The following is a 20,768-nucleotide window of genomic DNA, read 5'->3' as shown; positions in this document are numbered from 1 at the left end:
GTTTTCTTCGGCTTGACCTCTCTGCTCAAATGTGGGACGGGTTACCAACTGTCGGATTTTGGAGCTGCGTCAACTGGAACTTCGGTTTATCAGTTTTTCTTGAACCCTAGGCATTTCTTTTCTAAAAAGCCTGAAGGAAATCCTAAGGCTTCAGCCACCATTCTCTGTTCTTTCGCACATTCCTTCCCAGGAACTCACAAGAATACCTGATTTTGGGCGCTAGTTCATCTTAGGGTGGGGACAGGGGGCTACATTTCCCAGGATGCACCGCGAATAAACGCTGGAACTCTATTTCCCAGAATTCCTTGGGCTTCAATTCAGCCAGAAATCTTCCTTCGGGGGTTGGAGACGTCGGGGCCAAGATGGCGACGGGAACGGGCAGTAAGTATTTGCCTTGCTTTTGCGTGGAAGGTGTTTGTAGAACCAAGGCCAGGCAACAGATTTGTCACACTCTCAGGGAGTAGAAGCAGTGATTTACCTGAGAGCCCAGAGCCGTCAGAGACTTGGGCTTGAGCGGCGCTGTTAAGGCCAGCGGTTGGGGGTTGAGGGCCCAGAAGCGTGAAGTCTTGTATTTCAGTAAGGCTGCGGAGTTTTTTTGTTTTTAGAATTTTTATTGGCTGCGCTGGGTCTTCGTCGCTTCCCGTGGACTGTTCTCTAGTTGCCACGATGAGTGCTCCTCTGTAGTTGTGGTGTGCAAGGCCACGGAGCTTTGCGAAAAGCAGCCCAAGAGAATTCTTGTATGTTTGTCAGCTTTGCGGGGTGAGAGGGAAAAAAGGTGCCTTAGAGGCTCCGGCGTGCGGACAGAGATACTGTGAACCATATGGAGTGCCCGGGGTCCCAAACTGTCATTTTCTGGCGAACATTTGTGAGGCCTGTACTCACAGAGAAATGGGGCATGTTAATCATGAGCTTTTTCTGCCACTAGGGAAAAAATGCATTTCGTGTATCTCAGCCATTTTGCCCTGTTTCAGGGACTGAGAAGGTCTCTTAGGCCTAACAGCTTGAGGGAAACGGGTGTAACAGAGAGAAGTAAACAAGTTTATGCTAAGAAGGAGGCGGGGCAGTAGCGGGGGTTGGCCGCTCGGAATCCTGGGAAATAAGGCCTGGGTGCACATTGGAATAAAGCATTCTTTTTTTTTTTTTTTGCCAGAACAGGGCGGGGAGGTTGGTGGTAGGCAGGATCATGAAACCCATGTCCCCGCTAGTGAAAAGGCACAGACTTAACCACTGGGGAAGTTCCTGGAATAAAGTATTCTTAAAACTGGGTTTTTTGGAAGAACTGCCCTAAATTAACTTGACTTTTTTTTTTTTTTTTTTTTAAATATGGTAGAGTAACCATGGCATTTAAAGAAAAATGTTTTGCCAGATAATCAAGTGCAGTTCTCATGCAATGAATAGGCACCATCCTAGTGGTGGTGTTACTAGAGAGGTGAAAATCAAGATTTGGTGATAGTGGCTCACTTTGTCCTTACAGGTTAGGACATTTTTGTATTAAACTTTTAATCCTCCCTTTGGGGCTTAGAGTTAGTGCCTCAGTGGTTGTCTCTAAATCTTTCCTTTCAGAACATAAGCTGCTGAGTACTGGCCCTACAGAGCCATGGTCCATCCGAGAAAAGCTGTGTTTAGCGTCTTCTGTCATGAGGAGTGGCGATCAAAATTGGTAAGGTATCTAGGATGTCTGCTTCCTTGGGTATTAGAAACCGTTGGTTTTTGTTTTTTGTTTTTTTTTCCTTCATGTAAATACAGGTGGATTCCAGTAGTTAACCTTTAAGCAGCATTTGTTTAACAGCCTTCTTGAGATGCAATTCACATGTCATAAAATTATATTCACAGAATTCCCAGTATATTCACAGAATTTAATTTATTAAAATTATTAAAACTTATTAATATAATTTTATTTATTAAATTCATAGAATTTAATATATATCTGTAATAGGACCAGCGCTAGAGTCTAATTTTACATTTTAAATACACTTGAAAAGAAACCTCTTACCCCTTAAGCAATCACTCTACAAATCTCTTTACCTCTCTAATATTTCCTCCTCCCTCACCACTCATCTACTTTCTGTCTCTCTATAGCTTATTCTGATCATTTCATATAGATGGAATCATATACTTTGTGGTACTCTGGGGCTGGCTTCTTTCACTTAGCATAATGCTTTCAGGGTTCATGCTGGAGTATGTATCAGTACTTTGTTCTTTGTTTTGAGGAAATTGTAGTTCCTTGTTTACAAAATGGGTTTACTACATTTTGTTCATTTGTTGATGAACATTTGGGTTATTTTTACTTTTCTGAATATTATAATTAATGCTGCTGTGAACATTTGTGTACAAGCTTTTGTGCAGGCATGTTTTCATTTTTCTTGAAAGAGTGGAATTGCTGGATCATAGTTCAGTTCAGTTGCTCAGTCGTGTCTGACTCTGTGACCCCATGGGATGCAGCACACCAGACTTCCCTGTCCATTACCAGTTCCCAGAGTTTACTCAAACTCATGTCCATTGAGTTGGTGATGCCATCCAGCCATCTCATCTGTTGTCCCCTTCTCCTCCCGCCTTCAGTCTTTCCCAGCATCATGTCTTTTAAGTACCAGAAAGTAGGACTGTGTGTGTTTTCCAGTCTTTTTTTCTACCAGGACATACTCTCATTTTTAACATTTGTTCCCCCCACCCCCCCCTCTTTTTTTCTCTTAGTATCTAAAGATACCTTTTAATTGTCTTAAGTGTTCAAATTACTTAATAAATTTGCATTTGTAGGGTTTATCTCTACTACTTTAACCATTCAAATGAGTTTATGAAAGCACCATTACTGATCACATGTAACACTTCTACAATTCTATATATTTTTCAAATAACTTTTCAAAGAGGAAACCAGAATACTCTAGGTAGCAGCTATTCTTGAGCTGGTAAACCCCGACAAAACAAAACATGGTAATTTGACGAATCTCAGATTGAACTTAAATATAACTTAAATATAAACTGAACTCATTTTTATACAAAATATTAATATCAAGTAAACTGGATTGAAATAGAACTCAATATGTATATTTTATTACATTTTTCTTTAAAAAATATAAGAACACTTAAGTAAAAGTTTGAAATTTAAAATTGTATTTATGTTTTGAGGAGGTTATTAAGACATAAAGTTCAAAATTCAAAATGGTACACATCTGTATCTTATCTCCCAGGATTAGCAGTTCCTTGTGTGTTTCTCTGCCATTAAATTTTATACTTGAACAAATAAATATTTTCTTTTTTCCTCTCCTTTAAAAAAAAAATCCTGTATTTTTGGCTGCGCTGGGTCTTAGTTGCTGTGCATGGGCTTTCTCTAGTTGCTGAGAGCGGAGGCTGCTTTTCCTTGCAGTGTGCATTATGGTGACTTATTTTGTTGCAGAGTCTGGGCTCTGAAGGCAGGGCCTTCGTTGCCCCATGACATGTGGAATCTTTGCACAGTGGGAACTGAACCTGTGTCCCCTGAATTGGCAAACAGATTCTTAACCATTGGACCACCTTTTCTCTCTTCTTTAAACACAAGTGGCCCTGAGTAGGAAATGGCAACCCTCTCCAGTATTCTTGCCTGGGAAATTAAATGGATGGAGGAGCCTAATGAGCTACAGTCCATGGAGTTGGACATGACTGAGCACTCATGCATTCACGCAATGTATAGTATGTAATTTTTACTGCTGTGTAAAGCAAATAAAGATCTTTCTCAAAATAAACACAACTGGTTACATACTATGCACATTTTACTTTACTTTGGCACTGCTGCCTTTTTTTTCCCCTTCACCTTAGTATTGTACCTTATAGATCATTGTATATCTTCATATGAATATCTAGCTCTTTTTTAAACAGCTGCATGATACTGTTTTATGGATATACCATAATTTATTTAACTAGAACTCTGTTGATGGACATATGCTAATAGAAATAGAGCGTTGTATAGTTATGTGTGGATTTGTATCTTAGACAAACTGAAAGTGGAATTATGGATTCAAAGAACATATAAGTTAAAAAAATTTGTTAAGCATTTCAGTTGCCCTACTCAGAGATTTGTTTCAGTTTATACTCCCATTGGTGATATGTTATACCTATTTTTCTATGCCTTGGCTCATAGAATGTGTTGTTACGTATTTTTGATCATTGACAGTATAAGATCAAAACTTTGAAACAGTTCTCATATCTTTCACTTGCATCTGTCCTATGATGAGTGAAGTTAAATGTCTTCTGTTAAAAAGACACCTGTATTTGCTTTTCTGTAAACTATTCCCATTTTTCTACCTATTAGTCTTTCTCTTTAATTTTACTGGTGGGGTGGGGAGGGTGAAGGTGGCTCCTTATATATTAGGGAGATTAGCCATTTATCTACATCTTGGGGTACATTTTTAAAAAACTAGTGTGCTATTTGGCTTTACTTGATGTAGTATTTTTACATTAAGGGTCTTAAAAATACAGTTTATTTATTAAAAATTTTCTCTTATAGCTCCTGGATTTTGTGACTTAATTAGAAAGTTCTTCCCTAGTCCAAGGTTATAAAATACTTGTCCTTTTTTTTCCCTAGTACTTTTGTGTACATTTTAAAAAATATTTAAATCTTGATTTGGAGGCTTTTTTTGATTTAAAGAAAGTTTGTTATGGATCAGACTTTATTTTTTGCTGATAGTTGTCTACATAACAATGTTAAAGTGAATTTTTTTATAAACTAACTCTGTGAAACCATTATCCCAACACAGAATTTAAAAGTCTTCTTCTTAAAGTTGTGAAATACTTGAACCTCATAGAGAAGTAGGCAGAATAATATAGAGTGCCCGTGTATCTGGTACCTGGATTTAACAAATCCTAATGTTTTGTCGTGTTTCCTTCAGATCTTTTTAAAGAAATAGACAAAGTTGAAGCCCCTTCACACTCTTGCTTCAAGCCATTTCAGTCTGTTTTCATTTTTGCCTTTTCTTCCTTTTTCTTTATATCTCTTAGCTTTTTAAAAGGTCATATAAGTGCATCATAGCAGAAAATCGTGTCTTTTTTTTTCAGTAAATATTGTTATGAATATGTTCTGTATCACCACATATATTTCATAGTTATTTTTATGGGTGTAATATTTTCTTGAGAAGTACCATAAGTTAAATGTGCTGTTACAGTCATTTAGAAAAAACCTAACTGTTCATCAGTCTGATCAGCACACTTGTGGTTATTGTGGGGAGGATGTCCATGCCTTCTTCCTGGTGCTTCTTTTGTGAAATTATTTTCTTATATTATGTTCTTAAGAACTGTATTAGTAGATCAAAAGATAACTTTTGGGAGTCTGGAATATTGCTTCTCAAAAGACAGATATTTTCTAAAAGAACCAAAGAAAAAATTTCCCAAATGAACAGAAATGATACCTTAGTGTAGGTCCTAATACCTTCACTTCACTCAGGAAATACATCATGTAGGGAAACTGTTTATCAGTGATACTTGCCCTCCAAAATGACTTTTCAGTAGCTGTGTCCTTTGCCATAGTCATGTATTCCAGAATGTTTCCCAGTAGCAGTTTTTTCCCCAGATTTTGTACTCTAAACCTTGAACTGTGGATATATACCTTCTCTCTCTTTTTTTTCAATTTAGTGTGTGATGCTTTTCTCATTTTGTAGGGTATCAGTTAGCAGAGCAATCAAGCCCTTTGCAGAACCTGGCCGCCCTCCAGACTGGTTCTCTCAAAAAGTAAGTTCCCAAGTACATGTTCTTTTAGAGCACTTTTTGAGATGTAAAGTGGGTTCCCTTCCAGGTCCTGCTCCCCACCCCCTCCTTTTCTACCCCCCCCCCCCTTTTTTTTTTGTCTTTAAGTATTTTGCTCATTTGGGCTTCCCTGGTTGCTCTGTGGTAAACAATCCGCCTGCCAATGTAGGAGATATGGGTTGGGCCCCCGGTCGGGAAGAGCCCCTGGAAAAGGAAATGGCAGCCCTCTCCAGTATTCTTGCCTGGGAAATCCCATGGACAGAGGAGCCTGGACGGGCTATAGTTCATCAGGTCGCAAAAGAGTTTGACACAACCTGGTAACTAAATGACAACATCTTGCTTTTTTATTTGTTCTTATGTTTGTTTCTTTTTTAAATTTTATTGACGTATAGTTGATTTACAATGTGTTAATTTCTCCCCTCCACACCCTCCCCCTGATAACCACAAGTCTGTTCTCTGTATCTGGAAATCTGTTTCTGTTTCATACATACATTCATTTGTATTGTAGTTTAGATTCTACATATAAATGATATCATATGGTATTTGTCTTTCTCTTTCTGACTTACTTTGCTTAGTATGATCTCTGATTCTATCCTTGTTGCTGCAAATGGCATTATTTCATTCTTTTTTATGATTGAGGAATAATTCCATTATGTGCATACACACACACACTTCATTTTCTTTATCCATGCATCTGTTGATGGACATTAAGGTTGTTTTCATGTCTTGACTGTTGTAAATAGTGCCGCTATAAACATAGAGGTGCATATATATTTTCAAATTGTAGTTTTGTCCAGATATATGCCCCAGAGTAGGATTACTGGATCATATGATAGTTCTATTTTTCATATTTTGTGGAACCTCTATACTGTTTTCTATATTTACATTTCCAACAATAGTGTTAGAGGGTTCTCTTTTCTCCATGCCCTCTCTAACATTTATTATTTGTAAAGTTTTTAGTGATGGTCTTTCTGACCACTGTGACCAGGTCCTGCCCTTTTAAATCACAAGGCTTTTGTACCATGAAGAGTAGTTGAGAATACTTTTCCTTTTTCTCAGTATTTGCCAATCCATCCATGTACGCTCACACTATTACAAACTGTTCTTTTCAGTGTAGCATAGAGTGAAAAGCGCCGTCTTGTACATTAGGTAGATCTGAGTTTAATATGATTTTACTTAAAACTTTGAACCATGATCCTCAGTTTTTCTGATTTGTAGAATAGAGATAAAAGTTGATTCAAGCTTGTTTCAAAGATTTTGTTGAGATAATACCTAGAAAACATTTAGCACTGCTGCCGTTGCTGCTAAGTCACTTCAGTCGTGTCCGACTCTGTGCGACCTCATAGACGGGAGCCCACCAGGCTCCACTGTCCCTGGGATTCTCCAGGCAAGAACACTGGAGTGGGTTGCCATTTCCTTCTCCAATGCATGAAAGTGAAAAGTAAAAGTGAAGTCACTCAGTCGTACCCGACTCTTAGCGACCCCATGGACTGCAGCCTACCAGGCTCCTCCGTCCATGGGATTTTCCAGGCAAGAGTACTGGAGTGGGTTGCCATTGTGTGCCATGTATATAGTAACTACTCAGTAGATATTAGATACAAATATTGGCTCGTGGCTTGTCTTTCCCCAAATACACAAATTCCATGCCAGAATTTATATTATGTATTATACAAATACATATTTGTATTCTGTATTATGGTATTGATTATTTTTAACTGATTTGATTGCAAAGTAATTTGTCCTCCTAGAAGCTACTCATGCCTTAAATATAGCTCTCCTGTCTAAACCTTAGTGTAACATGTTGAAATTTTAAAAGGTTGTCCGGTTTTAGGCTTGGTCATCATTTTTTCACTTTTTTCCACAGCACTGTGCTTCCCAGTACTCAGAGCTTCTAGAGACCACTGAGACCCCAAAGTGAGTACAGAGCCAGGCATTTGAACCATATCTCTTTAGTGGAGAATATTTACTATAGAAGTCTGCTTTTTTTTAAAGAAATTATTTATATTATGGTATGATAAAATTGTAAAAATACAGTAGTAGTAATATTTGGTTAGGTGGTGGAGAAGCCTCAAAGAAAGCAAGTGGGGGTAGAAATAATGTTCTTATTCAAGTCTGTGTGTTTGTTTTTTTTAATTTTCCATAGACGGAAACGGGGTGAAAAGGGAGAAGTGGTAGAAACCGTTGAAGATGTCATTGTTCGGAAACTGACTGCTGAGCGAGTTGAGGAACTAAAGAAAGTGATAAAAGAAACCCAGGAAAAATATAGGTACTTATCAGAGAGAATGCAAAATGGTTGGGAGAGACAAATGGGGCTAACTTACTCTAGTCAGAAATTTTTGAATAGATTAAAAAACCTAGTTTACCCACCTCTCATCCTACAGACGACTGAAAAGAGATGCAGAACTAATTCAAGCTGGGCACATGGACAGCAGACTGGATGAACTTTGCAATGACATTGCGATGTGGGTTATATTATTTTTCCATCTATACTTCTCTTTTTTGCCCTCTTTACTCCTTAAGTAATCTGGCTTATTTCCTACATCTGCCACCCCTTTAGACTTGGGAGATTTTTGGAAAGGCACAGCTGCAGAGTGGCCTGGAAGCTGGGAGGGGGTGGTGAGTCTTAGAAGGTAATGTGATAGAACATTTCACTGTGAGAATATAACTTAGTTCTAACTTAAAAGTGGCTCTAGTTTGCCGGGTAAAGAACTGGTAGTTAGGTAGTATACTCAAACTTCCCTATTTTGCTGATAAAGTTTGTGGGGTTTTTTTTTTTTCCTTTAGGCTTTTCCTCTAAAAAGAGCTAGCCTGGCAAAAAAAACATTTCCTTGTGAGGGCACTATGAATTGTGGAGGAGCTAGAGTCAGCTAGGATCTAACCCTTAATTTTCTCTTTAGGAAAAAGAAACTGGAAGAAGAGGAGGCTGAAGTAAAGAGGAAGGCTACAGATGCAGCATATCAGGGTAAGGTGAACCTAATGACTAGCAGTTGACTGTACAGTACGGCATGTTGATGGCAGTCGAAAAATATTTGTTAACACGGAATCCACTGATTCCAATTTACTTGCACACTTTCCTCTGTCATCTTCTCTTTCATCAGAATAAAAGTGTCCGTTTGTGTCCAGGAAGAAGCTCTTAGAAAGTGAGCTCTATTCACAACTCACTAGACCTTTTGACTTTTAAGTACAAAAGCCTGATAATAACCTACTGAACATAAACAAGGTTTTAGAAGTCAGATTCTGTAAAAAGCTTGAGAATAGCTCAGTCACTGGATAAGGGAAGGAACTTAAGCATTTATAACTCTAGGAATGCATGCTGTGAACGAATAAGGTCTTTCCTTGTTTAAGCAGAATCTCAAGTTGTTGTAGGGGATACTGAGGGATGTTTAAACTGCTTTCCTACTCTAGGAACCTTTGGGGTATACGAATTTGCTCATAGGAAAAATTAGGCTAAAAACTTGGAAAGAAAGCTTTCTAATCTAGATTCTTAACATTGCTTTAATAATACAACATCTCTATTTGTCTTTTGTTGTATAATAGCAGAGTAGAGTCTAGTTTTATTTTTTTACTCTTGAAGACAGAAATCATTCTTTTTTATGTTCTAGCCCGTCAAGCAGTAAAAACACCCCCTCGGAGGTTACCTACTGTGATGGTCCGCTCTCCTATAGATTCTGCCTCCCCTGGAGGTGATTATCCACTTGGGGACTTGTCTGCAACCACTATGGAAGAGGCCGCCTCTGGGGTGAGTATATTACCATCCACAGGAATTGATCAGCAAGGGGCAATAAGCCAGCTGAGAGCTGAGTAATGAGGAAACCACTTTTGGCTTAGAGACAGTTTCCTCTCTTGGTCTGAATGCTGAAGACTCATCATGTTCTGTGCTTTAGGATAAGAATGGACCTAAAAACATTGAGCCTTTTGAACCATTTTTAGAAATAGGTAAAAGACTAAGTTAAGGAGTTACTTGTATACTGGTCTTATGAAATTCTTGCTGAAATATAGGATGACTTCTCTGTAAATACAGTATTGGTAGTGGGTAAGGAGTTTATAAAAGGCAAGTTGGGTGGAAAGATTGAGTCATTTTGGGTTTGAGTGGGTGGAAGAGAAAAATTTGCGGGGGAGGAAGATGTGATTAAGAGCAAGAGGGGTTGAGGGTTTCTGGGCAGTTCCACTCAGGACTAATAAAGTAATAGTTAGATACACTAACCCATCCAGATTAGTAAGGAACCTTCCTGAGTTTGAGAAGTCAGATAAAGGTTCTCTGTTGTCTCTTAGGTAACCCCTGGGACTTTGCCGAGTACCCCAGTCACCTCGTTTCCTGGAATTCCTGACACCCTTCCTCCAGGCTCTGCACCCTTAGAAGCCCCCATGACCCCAGTAACAGATGATTCACCCCAGAAAAAGATGCTTGGACAGAAAGCAACTCCACCCCCTTCCCCTCTGCTGTCAGAGCTCTTGAAGAAGGGCAGCCTCCTGCCTACTAGCCCCAGACTGGTATGGAGACTTCTGTGGGTGTTTGAGAGCTGTGGTGATTTAGTAATTTGGAAGGGAGTGCCCGGGACCTAAAATATAACCTAAAATATACATGGAAAAAAAGTTCAAAAGAGGAAGAGATCTCCTAGTTAAATGTTAATTTAAAAACAAAACAAGTAGTTGATAGTATCCTTGGGTCCTGAGGTAACTGAAACCATAATTATTTTGGTTCTCTTCTCCAGAGAACTCTTGTTCATAAGATTTGAAAATTAGAGTTTCCCCTGGGTCTGCAATTATTTTCTTTGGATATTAACTTTTAGTTTCATGAAGTTTGGCCAACTGCTGGAGCTTTTTTTGGGAAGTGGTAATAAAGGAAAGCTTGAGTGTAGCCTTCGCCTCTGTTCTTCCCTGGTAGGTCAATGAGAGTGAAATGGCTGTGGCTTCTGGCCACCTGAACAGTACAGGTGTCCTCTTGGAGGTAGGCGGGGTCCTTCCCATGATACATGGTGGGGAGATGCAGCAAACACCCAGCACTGTTGCAGCCTCCCCTGCTGCCTCAGGTAAGCCACTACTTTTCCGTTATCTACTTTGTATTAGAAATGTTGAACATGGCATTGATTGCCCTTGGTTTCTAGCCTTTGTTATTAAGCAACTGTGAATCCTAGATTTAAAGCCCAGCTTTGGAGCTGCATTACCTCTTAAGCCACATGGAGCTCAAAATTATAAATCCATTTCATCTTCAAAATACTGAATATCTTAGATGAACATGGTATAGATTGTATTAAGAATAGTGAAGTTAATGGTCAAGGTGCAAAATCACAGAAGGGTGCTAGGGATACCTGAGACTATAGTATAGGGAGACAAGATTTGGAACTAAAACGCTAGACTTAACAAGTTTCAGGCCTGCCATGCCCTGGGTTTGTGACTTTGGATAGATAACTTTAACTCTTGAATCTCAATTTTCTATTAGTTGCAATATACATAGTTCTCAAGGATGTAGTAAGAATTAAATGAGGTAGAAAATGTAAAGCAAAAAATAGTTTTATAAAATGCCAAATGTTAGATTTTGGTGTTTGAGTGATGTTACATTTGAGTGGTTTATAGCATGCTTAACTTCAGTAGAAGTGACAGATTTATTCATACCATTTTTGTTTGTTTGTTTGTTTTTAAATTGCCCCTCATCTTTCATATGAGTTGTGTATTCTAGTGCTTTGAGTCATTCCTAACTTGGCAGAAGATCTTAAGTAAGATTTGGAAAAGTAAGGATATAGATAATGAGCTCATTTAACAGAGGAGTTGCTTTCATCCTTTGAGACTAAAAATTTCCTTGGTTGAGTCTTAAAGTGGCTATTATTTGCTTCTTGTTCATGTGCTTTCTTCTTACCTCGTTTGTGTGCCTCTTTGTCTGTTAGGTACTCCCACTCTTTCCCGGCTTTTAGAAGCTGGTCCTACACAGTTCACCACACCTCTTGCTTCCTTCACTACTGTTGCCAGTGAACCTCCAGTTAAACTTGTGGCACCCCCTGTAGAATCTGTATCCCAGGCTACCATTGTCATGATGCCTGCGCTGCCAGCACCATCCTCTGCTCCGGCTGTCTCCACTCCTGAGAGTGTAGCTCCAGGTGCGTCCTTGACCCACGCCCTGAGCAGCAACTAGATCCAGAATTTCATTTTGAGCTTCATTTAGAGAAAGGTGACCAAGAGCATTAGCTTCTGTTCTCTGTAGACATGTACTATCTTTATCCTTAGAAAAACAAGGATATGAGAAGAAGTGGGTGGGCATTTATTCATTGGTGAAAAAGACTAAGTGTACACATGTAAGTGGGCTTGAGAATGTGTTCTCACCTTTCTAGATAAAACTGAGGAGAAGAAAACATAGGCAGATGTAAGATAACTTCTACTGAGCTTAAGTGTATGGGTACTTGACATCTGTCTAAGCTTTGCCGTGATCTCCAGTTGGGCAGTTGATAACAAGCTTCTGAGATGGTTTTCTTTTCCTGTTATTCAGTGAGTCAGCCTGACACCTGTGTTCCCATGGAGGCTGTGGGGGATCCACATACTGTGACTGTTTCCATGGATAGCAATGAAATCTCCATGATCATCAATTCTATCAAAGAAGAGTGTTTCCGATCAGGGGTAGCAGAGGCCCCTGGAGGATCAAAGGCCCCCAGCATTGATGGGAAGGAAGATTTAGATCTGGCTGAGAAGATGGATATTGCAGTGTCTTACACAGGTGAAGAGCTGGATTTTGAAACTGTTGGGGACATCATTGCCATCATCGAGGACAAGGTAACTATTCAGCAAAGCCCCAAGGAATGTTTCATGGGTCCTACATAGACTTCTCTCCTCAGCTTCTCCTTGCAGTAAGAATTTCATAAACAGCTCTCCTGCTTCCTCCCATCTCCGTCTCTAGTCCCAAAGCCCTTTGTTGCTGACATACTAGTCATCTGCCTAACCTACTGGTTTGCACCAGACATGTTCCTGTACATTGGTTGCTTCTTCTACCTGGAGGAGATGGAGAGAGAAGCTCAGATTCAGGCCATCTCATTGGGTGCTAATGAATTGAGGGACTTGGGCTTCTTTTTGTGACTTCAACAGTGTATGTATTATGGGACAGGTAGATGATCATCCCGAAGTGCTGGATGTGGCCGCAGTGGAAGCAGCTCTGTCATTCTGTGAAGAGAATGATGATCCCCAGTCACTCCCTGGCCCCTGGGAGCACTCTATCCAGCAGGAACGGGATAAGCCAGTACCTCTCCCTGCACCAGAGATGACAGTCAAGCAAGAGAGGCTGGACTTTGAAGACACAGAAAGCAAAGGAATCCACGAACTGGTGGACATCAGGGAGCCTGGTGTTGAGATCAAAATGGAACCTGCAGAACCAGAGCAAGGCATTTCAGGGGCTGAAATGGTATCTGGAGTTGTTCCAGCCACAAATATGGAGCCACCAGAACTCAGGAGTCAGGACTTAGACGAGGAACCCAGAAGTATAGCAACTGGAGAAATTACTGAAGCAGATGTTTCCAGTAGGAAAGGTGATGAGACTCCGCTTACAGCAGTGAAGACAGAGGTATTTAAGATCAGGGGTTTGGCAGTGGGTTGGGAGAGGGTAGAGTTACACCTTATGTAAGAAGTGACAGTTTGGGCCTTTGGTTTTCCTATTGTATTCCTGCGTTCTTACATGTTGGTGTCCAAAACCCATAGGTATGATCAGTGCTATATATATTTACTTAACCCTGTTCATATTAAGGTGACCATTAGAATCATATTTCATAGGTAAGACTTAGAATTTCTTGTATAGTTTCATTATCATTGAAGAATAAAGTAGAAGCTATAGTGATTTACCAGGACTTAAGGTACTTATTCTTTTTTGGTCTTCAGGCATCCCCTGAAAGCATGTTGTCTCCATCACATGTTGTCTCAAATCCCATTGAAGATCCTTTAGAGGCAGAGACTCAGCACAAGTTTGAAATGTCAGGTAAATAAATAATAAAGCCAGGAAATATGTACTCTGTAACTAACTTTAAATCATTTGCTTTGGCTTCTGAGGGATTGTGGGTTGTGGGCAAGTAGAGGAGATAGAGTAGGTCAGCGTGGAAAGGAGAGCTGCAGGGGATTATTGTCCATAGGAAGGGGAGGGCTAAGGTGGAAAAATCTTCAGGTAGTCTTTCTCTCCTCTGCAGACTCATTGAAAGAAGAATCAGGGACTATTTTTGGAAGCCAGATAAAGGTATTTCAGACTTTTCTTTATTCCTCTTGCTGTGTGACTAGATTTCCCTATAGCACTACCTTTTTAATGAATTTCAGTAAACTCACATCTTTATTCTCTGAGATGAGACTGGTTAAGGAGTTGCATGGGGAAAAGCTGCAGTGGACAGTTAGGCATAGTGGGAATACTGTGGCAACATGTGCTTCCTATTTGAAAGAGTTTATGACTATCACACAGACCCTTCTTTGCATATAATGCACAGAGAAGCTTTGATACATTCAGAAGATTTGGAGTGAGTAGGGATACCAGAGCCAGGGAGAGCATGTAGGAAATCAGATTATTAATTATACTATACAGAGAAAGTCATCCAAAGTTTTCTTTTTAGAATTACTAAAGCGGTAGTAACAAACAGACTTAAAGTAATGTGATGTGAGCTTGCTCCATCAGATGAGACACAAAATAAAAACTATTTTTGATAATTTGTACCCAGGGTCAGAGTTCCTCTCAAGAGCAAGGGGAAAGAAGGAACGCCTCTTAGCTTAGTCTTAAGTAAGTAGCTTTTTTTTTTCTTCCTTTTAAAAAGATCCTGGGTCTTATTCTTTGTCCAGGTTCTAAGTTACTTGATCAATCAGTATCTGTAAGTAGATGCTAGTATAAGTGATAGAGGGCTCAGTCAGGAAATAGTGTGAGGCCATTTCCTAGAACTGATCTAACCCAAAAGACAGATCATGTTTAATGATGCTTTGCTAGATAGTTTTGCTCTCCTTTCAATTTGTTTACTGGAACACACTATGTCTAAGGATGCCCCAGGTGAGGATGAGGAGGAAGATGGAGTCAGTGAAGCGGCAAGCCTAGAGGAGCCTAAGGAAGAAGATCAAGGAGAAGGCTATTTGTCAGAAATGGATAACGAACCCCCTGTGAGTGAGAGTGACGATGGCTTTAGCATTCACAATGCTACGCTACAGTCCCACACACTGGCAGACTCCATCCCCAGCAGCCCTGCTTCTTCACAGTTGTGAGTATTAGCGATTCTTTCTTTGGGGTCAAGGCAGTGAAGGTGAGAAGTAGGAGAGGATCTTTTCTTTAGTCTTACTTTTTCATCTTCACTTTCTTGGCCTGAACAAACATTTGATAAATAGTTAGAACTTTTTTTTTTACTTATACCAAGTGGGACTCTCCTATTTTATTTCAGCTCTGTCTGTAGTGAGGATCAGGAAGCTATTCAGGCACAGAAAATCTGGAAGAAAGCCATCATGCTTGTATGGAGAGCTGCAGCTAATCATAGGTGAGTGGGCTTTACCAGTTAATAGGAATGTTTCCTCCTGCTCTTTTGGTAACTAGAAAAGTCTAAATAGGCTTATATATGACTGATAGCATTGGCTCTTAAAACCTTTAGTCCTTTAGATCAAGTTCCATTACTTGAGCTTCTTGGAGGAAAAGTCAATAATTGGCACCAAATTCTTTTTGGACAGGTATGCCAATGTCTTCCTCCAGCCTGTTACAGATGACATAGCACCTGGCTACCACAGCATTGTACAGAGGTAAGCCATGACCCATTCAGCCTGCTGACTTGGCCTGAATTGTAAGCTTTCCAGTCTTAGTGGACTTTCCTATAGACAGAAAGTGTAAAGCAAATTTTATTTGATGTAAGGATGACAGAATACTAATTATTTTATTGACTATATCATTGAGTCTAAAAAGAATTAACCCCCTTTATTACCTTTCTCAATACTTATTTGACTGACTTTTTGTTTTTATGTTAAGTACTTGTTTGGGGGTTAAGTACTTGTTTTAGGGCTTTATATTTGAGTCCTGGCAGCTGGAACTGAAAGTATATATTAGGAAGTGTACGTGGTAATAATATATTCAAAGATCCTGTTGAGTCCTCTCTCCCTCTCTGCTCCTATTTCCCCCTGCTCTGTTTTTTAGGCCTATGGATTTGTCAACTATTAAGAAAAACATTGAAAATGGACTGATCCGCAGCACAGCTGAATTTCAGCGTGACATTATGCTGATGTTCCAGAATGCTGTGATGTATAATAGCTCAGACCACGATGTCTACCATATGGCAGTAGAAATGCAGCGAGATGTTTTGGAGCAGATCCAGGTACTTTGAGTATCCTGAGTGTTTTAAATTATTCAGGAGCAGGATTTGTTGATATTAAGAAGGGGTGCTGGGATTTTTACTTGGAATAGCCATCAGGAACACAGTACAATTTTCTTCTTGCTGCATTTATGTTGGTTTTCTCATGTTGGTTTGCTAAACGAGTTGTGAGGAAATATTCTACTTTTCTTGGGCATATATCAATAAAATTTTTATGAAATGGTGAATGTATATTTTTAAGTGACATAAAGTATGTATATGGTAGACAGCCCTTTTCATTGCAGGGAACCTACTTCTATCCTGTAGTTGCATTACCAGGCACCCTTTGGGTATTGAACTTAAAGGGATGTTGTCTGTCTCTACAGAGAGATAGTGATTAGTGCCTAGTGATTACTTAAGTTGCTTCAGTTCATCTAGTTTTATTCTCTCATTTTCTTTCTTAGAGCATATAGATTTGTTTTTAAGGATTTTTTTTTTTTTTATTGAAGTATAGTTAGTTTACAGTGTTGTGTTAGTCTCAAGTGGACAGCAGATTGATTCAGTTACATATATATTAGTTTGGTGCAAAAGTAATTGCAGTTTTGCATTATTGAACTTTGCCATTTGATATTGGAATACATTCTTAATTTTGTTAAATAAATGTGGTTATGTTATACATCATTTTAATGCGCATTTCTTGCTTTTTGTTTTTTGCTAATGACATTACTTGCCGTGTGTTTTATATTTATTTTAGACTATGGAAATGATGTTAGACAAAAAGCAAATTCAAGTGATTTTCTTATTTGAGTTCAAAATAGGTCGTAAGGCAGCAGAGACAATTTACAACCTCAACAACGCATTTGCCCCAAGAATTGCTAACAAACATACAGTGCAGTGGTGGTTCAAGAAGTTTTGTAAAGGAGATGAGAGCCTTGAAGATGAGGAGCTTAGTGGCTGGCCAATGAAAGTTGACAATGACCAATTGAGAGCCATCATGGAAGCTGATTCTCTTACAACTATGCGAGAAGTTGCCAAAGAACTCAACGTCGACCATTCTATGGTCGTTCAGAATTTGAAGCAAATTGGAAAGGTGAAAAAGCTTGATAAGTGGGTGCCTCCTGAGCTGACTGCAAATCAAAAAAATCGTTTTGAAGTGTTGTCTTCTCTTATTCCACGCAACAACAACAGACCATTTCTTGATTGGATTGTGGCATGTGACAAAAAGTGGATTTTATACAATAGCAGGCGACAACCAGCTCAGTGACTAGACTAAGAAGAAGCTCCAAAGCACCTCTCAAAGCTGAACTTGCACCAGAAATTGGTCATGGTCACTGTTTGGTGGTCTGCTACCACTCTGATCCTCTACAGCTTTCTGAATCCCTGTGAAACCATTACATCTGAGGAGTATGCTCAGCAGATCGATGAGATGCACCAAAAATTGTAACTCCTGCAACCGGCATTGGTCAATAGAAAGGGCCCAGTTCTTATCCATGACAACACCCAACCGCAGATCACACAACCCCCACTTCAAAAGTTGAACAAATTGGGCTATGAAGTTTTGCCTCATCTGCCATATTCTCCTGACCTCTCACCAACTGACTACCACTTCTTCAAGCATTTCAACAACTTTTTGTAGGGAAAATGCTTCCACAACCAGTAGGAGGCAGAAAATGCTCTCCAAGAGTTTGTTGAATTCCAAAGCACAAGTTTTTATGCTACAGAAATAAACTTTATTTCTCATTGGCAAAAATGTGTTGATTGTTGTAATGGTTCCTATTTTGATCAATAAAGATGTGTTTGACCCTGGTAATAATGATTAAAAATTCATGGCCTGAAACCACAATTACGTTTGCACCAACCTAATATATATGTTCTTTTTCAAATTCTTTTCCATTATAGGTTATTGTAAGGTAACTGAGTATGGTTCTGTGTTTTACACAGAGCATAGAGATTTTGATGCTGTATTGTAGCAACAACAAAACTTAGAGCCATTTGGCATTTTCTGATTGTTTATCATACCCAAGAAGAATTAAAACCTAATGTGCTAAACTTCTAATTAGTGGATGTATTTGAATGGTGTTTGCAGAAGGATACCATAGTCCTATTTACAAAGCCTAAAGTGTCTTCGTTCTTCCTTGATGGATCAGGTCTCTAGGGCCAACTCTGTTTCTTCTCCCTACAGCAATTCCTGGCCACACAGTTGATTATGCAAACCTCTGAGTCTGGGATCAGTGCTAAAAGTCTTCGAGGCAGAGATTCTACCCGCAAACAGGATGCTTCAGAGAAGGTGAGGAGACCAAGGAAGAGCATGTGTGCCAGTGTTCCAGTGATAGAAGTCTGAAGCATCCAAGGAACCTTATGTTACTACTTGGTACTGCCAGGCTTCTACATTCCAGTGGTATACAGACTCAAGATCTTAAAATGGTAGTTGTTTGCTCCCATCAGACATTGAAGAAACCTGCTGTGACTGAAAGACTCAGTCACATGGGAGAAATTGTGAGCTGAGTGAATGAATTATTACTTCCTCTGGAAGAGTGCTCACAAGTTGGGAGAAATGACTTAGCTTGTAGCATTTGGGGACCATCAGTTCCTATTCCAGAGATATAATGGCCAGATTGCTTTTGGATCTCTTTCCTCTTATTCTTGAGTTTTAAAATTTTGTCTTTGTGTGCGTGGTGCTTGTGTCTCTGTGCTGAGGTTTGGGGTGCTTGCAGCTGAGAGTTTCTGTGGAACCTGATCAGTGTTTGTTTGTCCTCTAACAGGACAGTGTCCCCATGGGCTCTCCTGCCTTCCTTCTCTCTCTCTTTGTAAGTATTGAATGCTGCAAGGGGTGGTGTTGCCACAAAGATTCTCAGCTCTTGCTGGGGGTGGGTGGCAGAGGGAAATCCAATGTGCAGACTGTGGCAATGTCTCAAACGTCTGTTTATTCAAGTCATCAAATAAGAAACTGCCTCTCCTGCATTCCTGTCTTTCTGCATGTGTGTGTGTGTGGGCTGGGTAGGGACTGTTTCAAGACTTCACTAAGCTGAAATGAGGTATTCTTGGTAAGGATCTAGGATGCACTTGCTCCTCATTTCTTGACTTCACCTTTTGGCAGTTCTTTTTTTATAAATAGAAGATTGCTCAGAGCAGCAGCTGCTAACTGGCATTTAAAAAGATACTCCGTGCATGGGATTTTTGGGTTTTTTTTCCTTTTCCTCTAATAATAAGTTGCAAGAGTGATGCCTGATGCATAAACATCCAGTAAAATTTAAGATAAAGATCTCAGTAACAGTAACCTCTACCTTTAGTAGTGGCTGGTGGAATTAGAGATAAGCTTAATAAAGCTAACCTATAGACTTCTTTCTTTTCCTCTCTGATTTGAACAAACCGTTGACTGTGTTCATTACGAGGCACTAATTCATGATATAATGAAAGGATACCAGCCTAGAAAACCATATAATTTTAAAACTCACTGGATTTTCTCTTGGAGCCTTGTTTTCCTCATCTGTGTGATGGAGATAATATAATGAGGTACCTGTCCAGCCTACCTCACAGGGATGTTGTGAGGATAAAATGAAATAATAGGTGTGAAACTGGCTTGAAAAAAAAAATTAAAGTGTTCTACAAATGCAAGGGTGTTATTTTTATACTTAATGTTGTCTCAGAGGCAGCTTGTATTCATGAGCTCTAAGTAGTCCTTGCATATTAGAAATGTAAAAATGGCCTGGCCCAGCTGAAGTGTTCACTAGCTCATCTTACCTGCAGGCCTCAGCCTGTACAACAGACAGAACACTGTAGTCTGCATTCTTTCTTACTGGCCTGCAACAGTGACTCTGTATCCCGAACCAATTGACTTGTTGTTGCAAGGCTGGTTAATAGAATCTTTTATCTATTGAAGACAGCAAAGTATTGCACAAGAGGAAGGAGCTGGGCTGCAGGGAGAGAGCAGCAGATGGAAAGAAGCTTTCTGATTGTCCTGATCTCATGGAAAACAACTCAGGAGGTGCTAGGGAACTAGTGCCAGGGTCAGTCTGCAGGAAAGGCCTTTCTTATAGGGATCAACAGCTGGACAGGTATGTTAGCCAAGAATCTCACTATCCATTGCCCTTTCTGGCTCTCACACCCATCTTTTACTCTTCTTGTTCCTTTGCACATCATTTGGGGCCTGGGTGGGATGACTCAGTCATTCTGTGGGACCCCAGGGCAGGAGCAAGGTACTCTGTCCTTTATTTCTTCTCACACACTACTCGAAGGTGCTTTTTAGCCCACTCTGTGGAAGGACAGATAAATGCCCCTCATTCCCTGGATTTTTCTGTTGATTCTCCCCACTCTTTCCCCCTAAAACCAAATACCCAGCATTCTTGTTGCACCTTCTCTCTTACATCATAGGTAACTCATTCACACTTCCTTTCTTTATCTGCCTGTCATCTAGGATGGGGGAACCAGGGGGCGCCGCTGTGCCATTGAAGCTGATATGAAGATGAAAAAGTGAAGCCTCAGAGTATCTGCATTGAACTGAACCTGAAACAGAAGTAAAGATAACGCTTGGGCTGGTGGCCCAGTTTCAGAAGTTGAAGTTACAGAAGAGGAGGTGCCTGGGCCACATGACATACTGGGAAAATCTCTCTCAGAGAGTTGAAGTAGCACAATTGCCTGTTTTAGGGCAAAAATCATGGTCTGTGTTAATGTCCTGATGTGTTGCTAGAAGATTGTAGCTAGTTTGTACTGTCATGTGAAGTGTACAGACTTTAAAAACAAAAACCTGTGAAATGTGTATGTACACAATAAACTCTGAAAGATAAGAAAACTAGCCTT

At 39.8% G+C, this 20,768-nt stretch overlaps 1 protein-coding gene across 15 annotated transcripts; it reads left to right on the top strand.

The window, feature by feature from the left end:
- Positions 1-56: 56 nt before the first annotated feature.
- Positions 57-20,763, top strand: LOC109562054 (bromodomain-containing protein 8). 15 transcript variants are annotated; one of them, XR_011567699.1, is made up of 23 exons: positions 135-381; positions 1,564-1,660; positions 5,625-5,694; positions 7,574-7,623; positions 7,853-7,975; positions 8,091-8,171; positions 8,607-8,671; positions 9,312-9,448; positions 9,982-10,200; positions 10,595-10,739; positions 11,592-11,801; positions 12,188-12,468; positions 12,797-13,249; positions 13,561-13,657; positions 13,863-13,909; positions 14,689-14,903; positions 15,081-15,173; positions 15,361-15,429; positions 15,818-15,995; positions 18,154-18,258; positions 18,734-18,778; positions 19,852-20,026; positions 20,386-20,763. XR_011567699.1 is itself a non-coding variant. In XM_019964983.2 (22 exons), exons 1-22 carry the CDS (start codon positions 363-365, stop codon positions 20,443-20,445), a joined length of 2,859 nt encoding a protein of 952 aa, XP_019820542.2. In that variant the 5' UTR covers positions 137-362; the 3' UTR covers positions 20,446-20,763. The 15 variants fall into 15 exon arrangements, 13 of the variants coding, with proteins under 13 accessions (XP_070649752.1, XP_019820541.2, XP_019820540.2 ...); XR_011567700.1 differs by lacking the exon at positions 9,982-10,200; XM_019964983.2 differs by lacking the exon at positions 19,852-20,026 and having other exon boundaries at positions 137-381.
- The last annotated feature ends 5 nt before the right edge of the window (positions 20,764-20,768 follow it).

Source organism: Bos indicus, chromosome 7 (genome assembly GCF_029378745.1).
Source record: "Bos indicus isolate NIAB-ARS_2022 breed Sahiwal x Tharparkar chromosome 7, NIAB-ARS_B.indTharparkar_mat_pri_1.0, whole genome shotgun sequence".
NCBI lineage: Eukaryota > Metazoa > Chordata > Mammalia > Artiodactyla > Bovidae > Bos > Bos indicus.
This window is presented reverse-complemented; position numbering and strand designations above follow the sequence as displayed.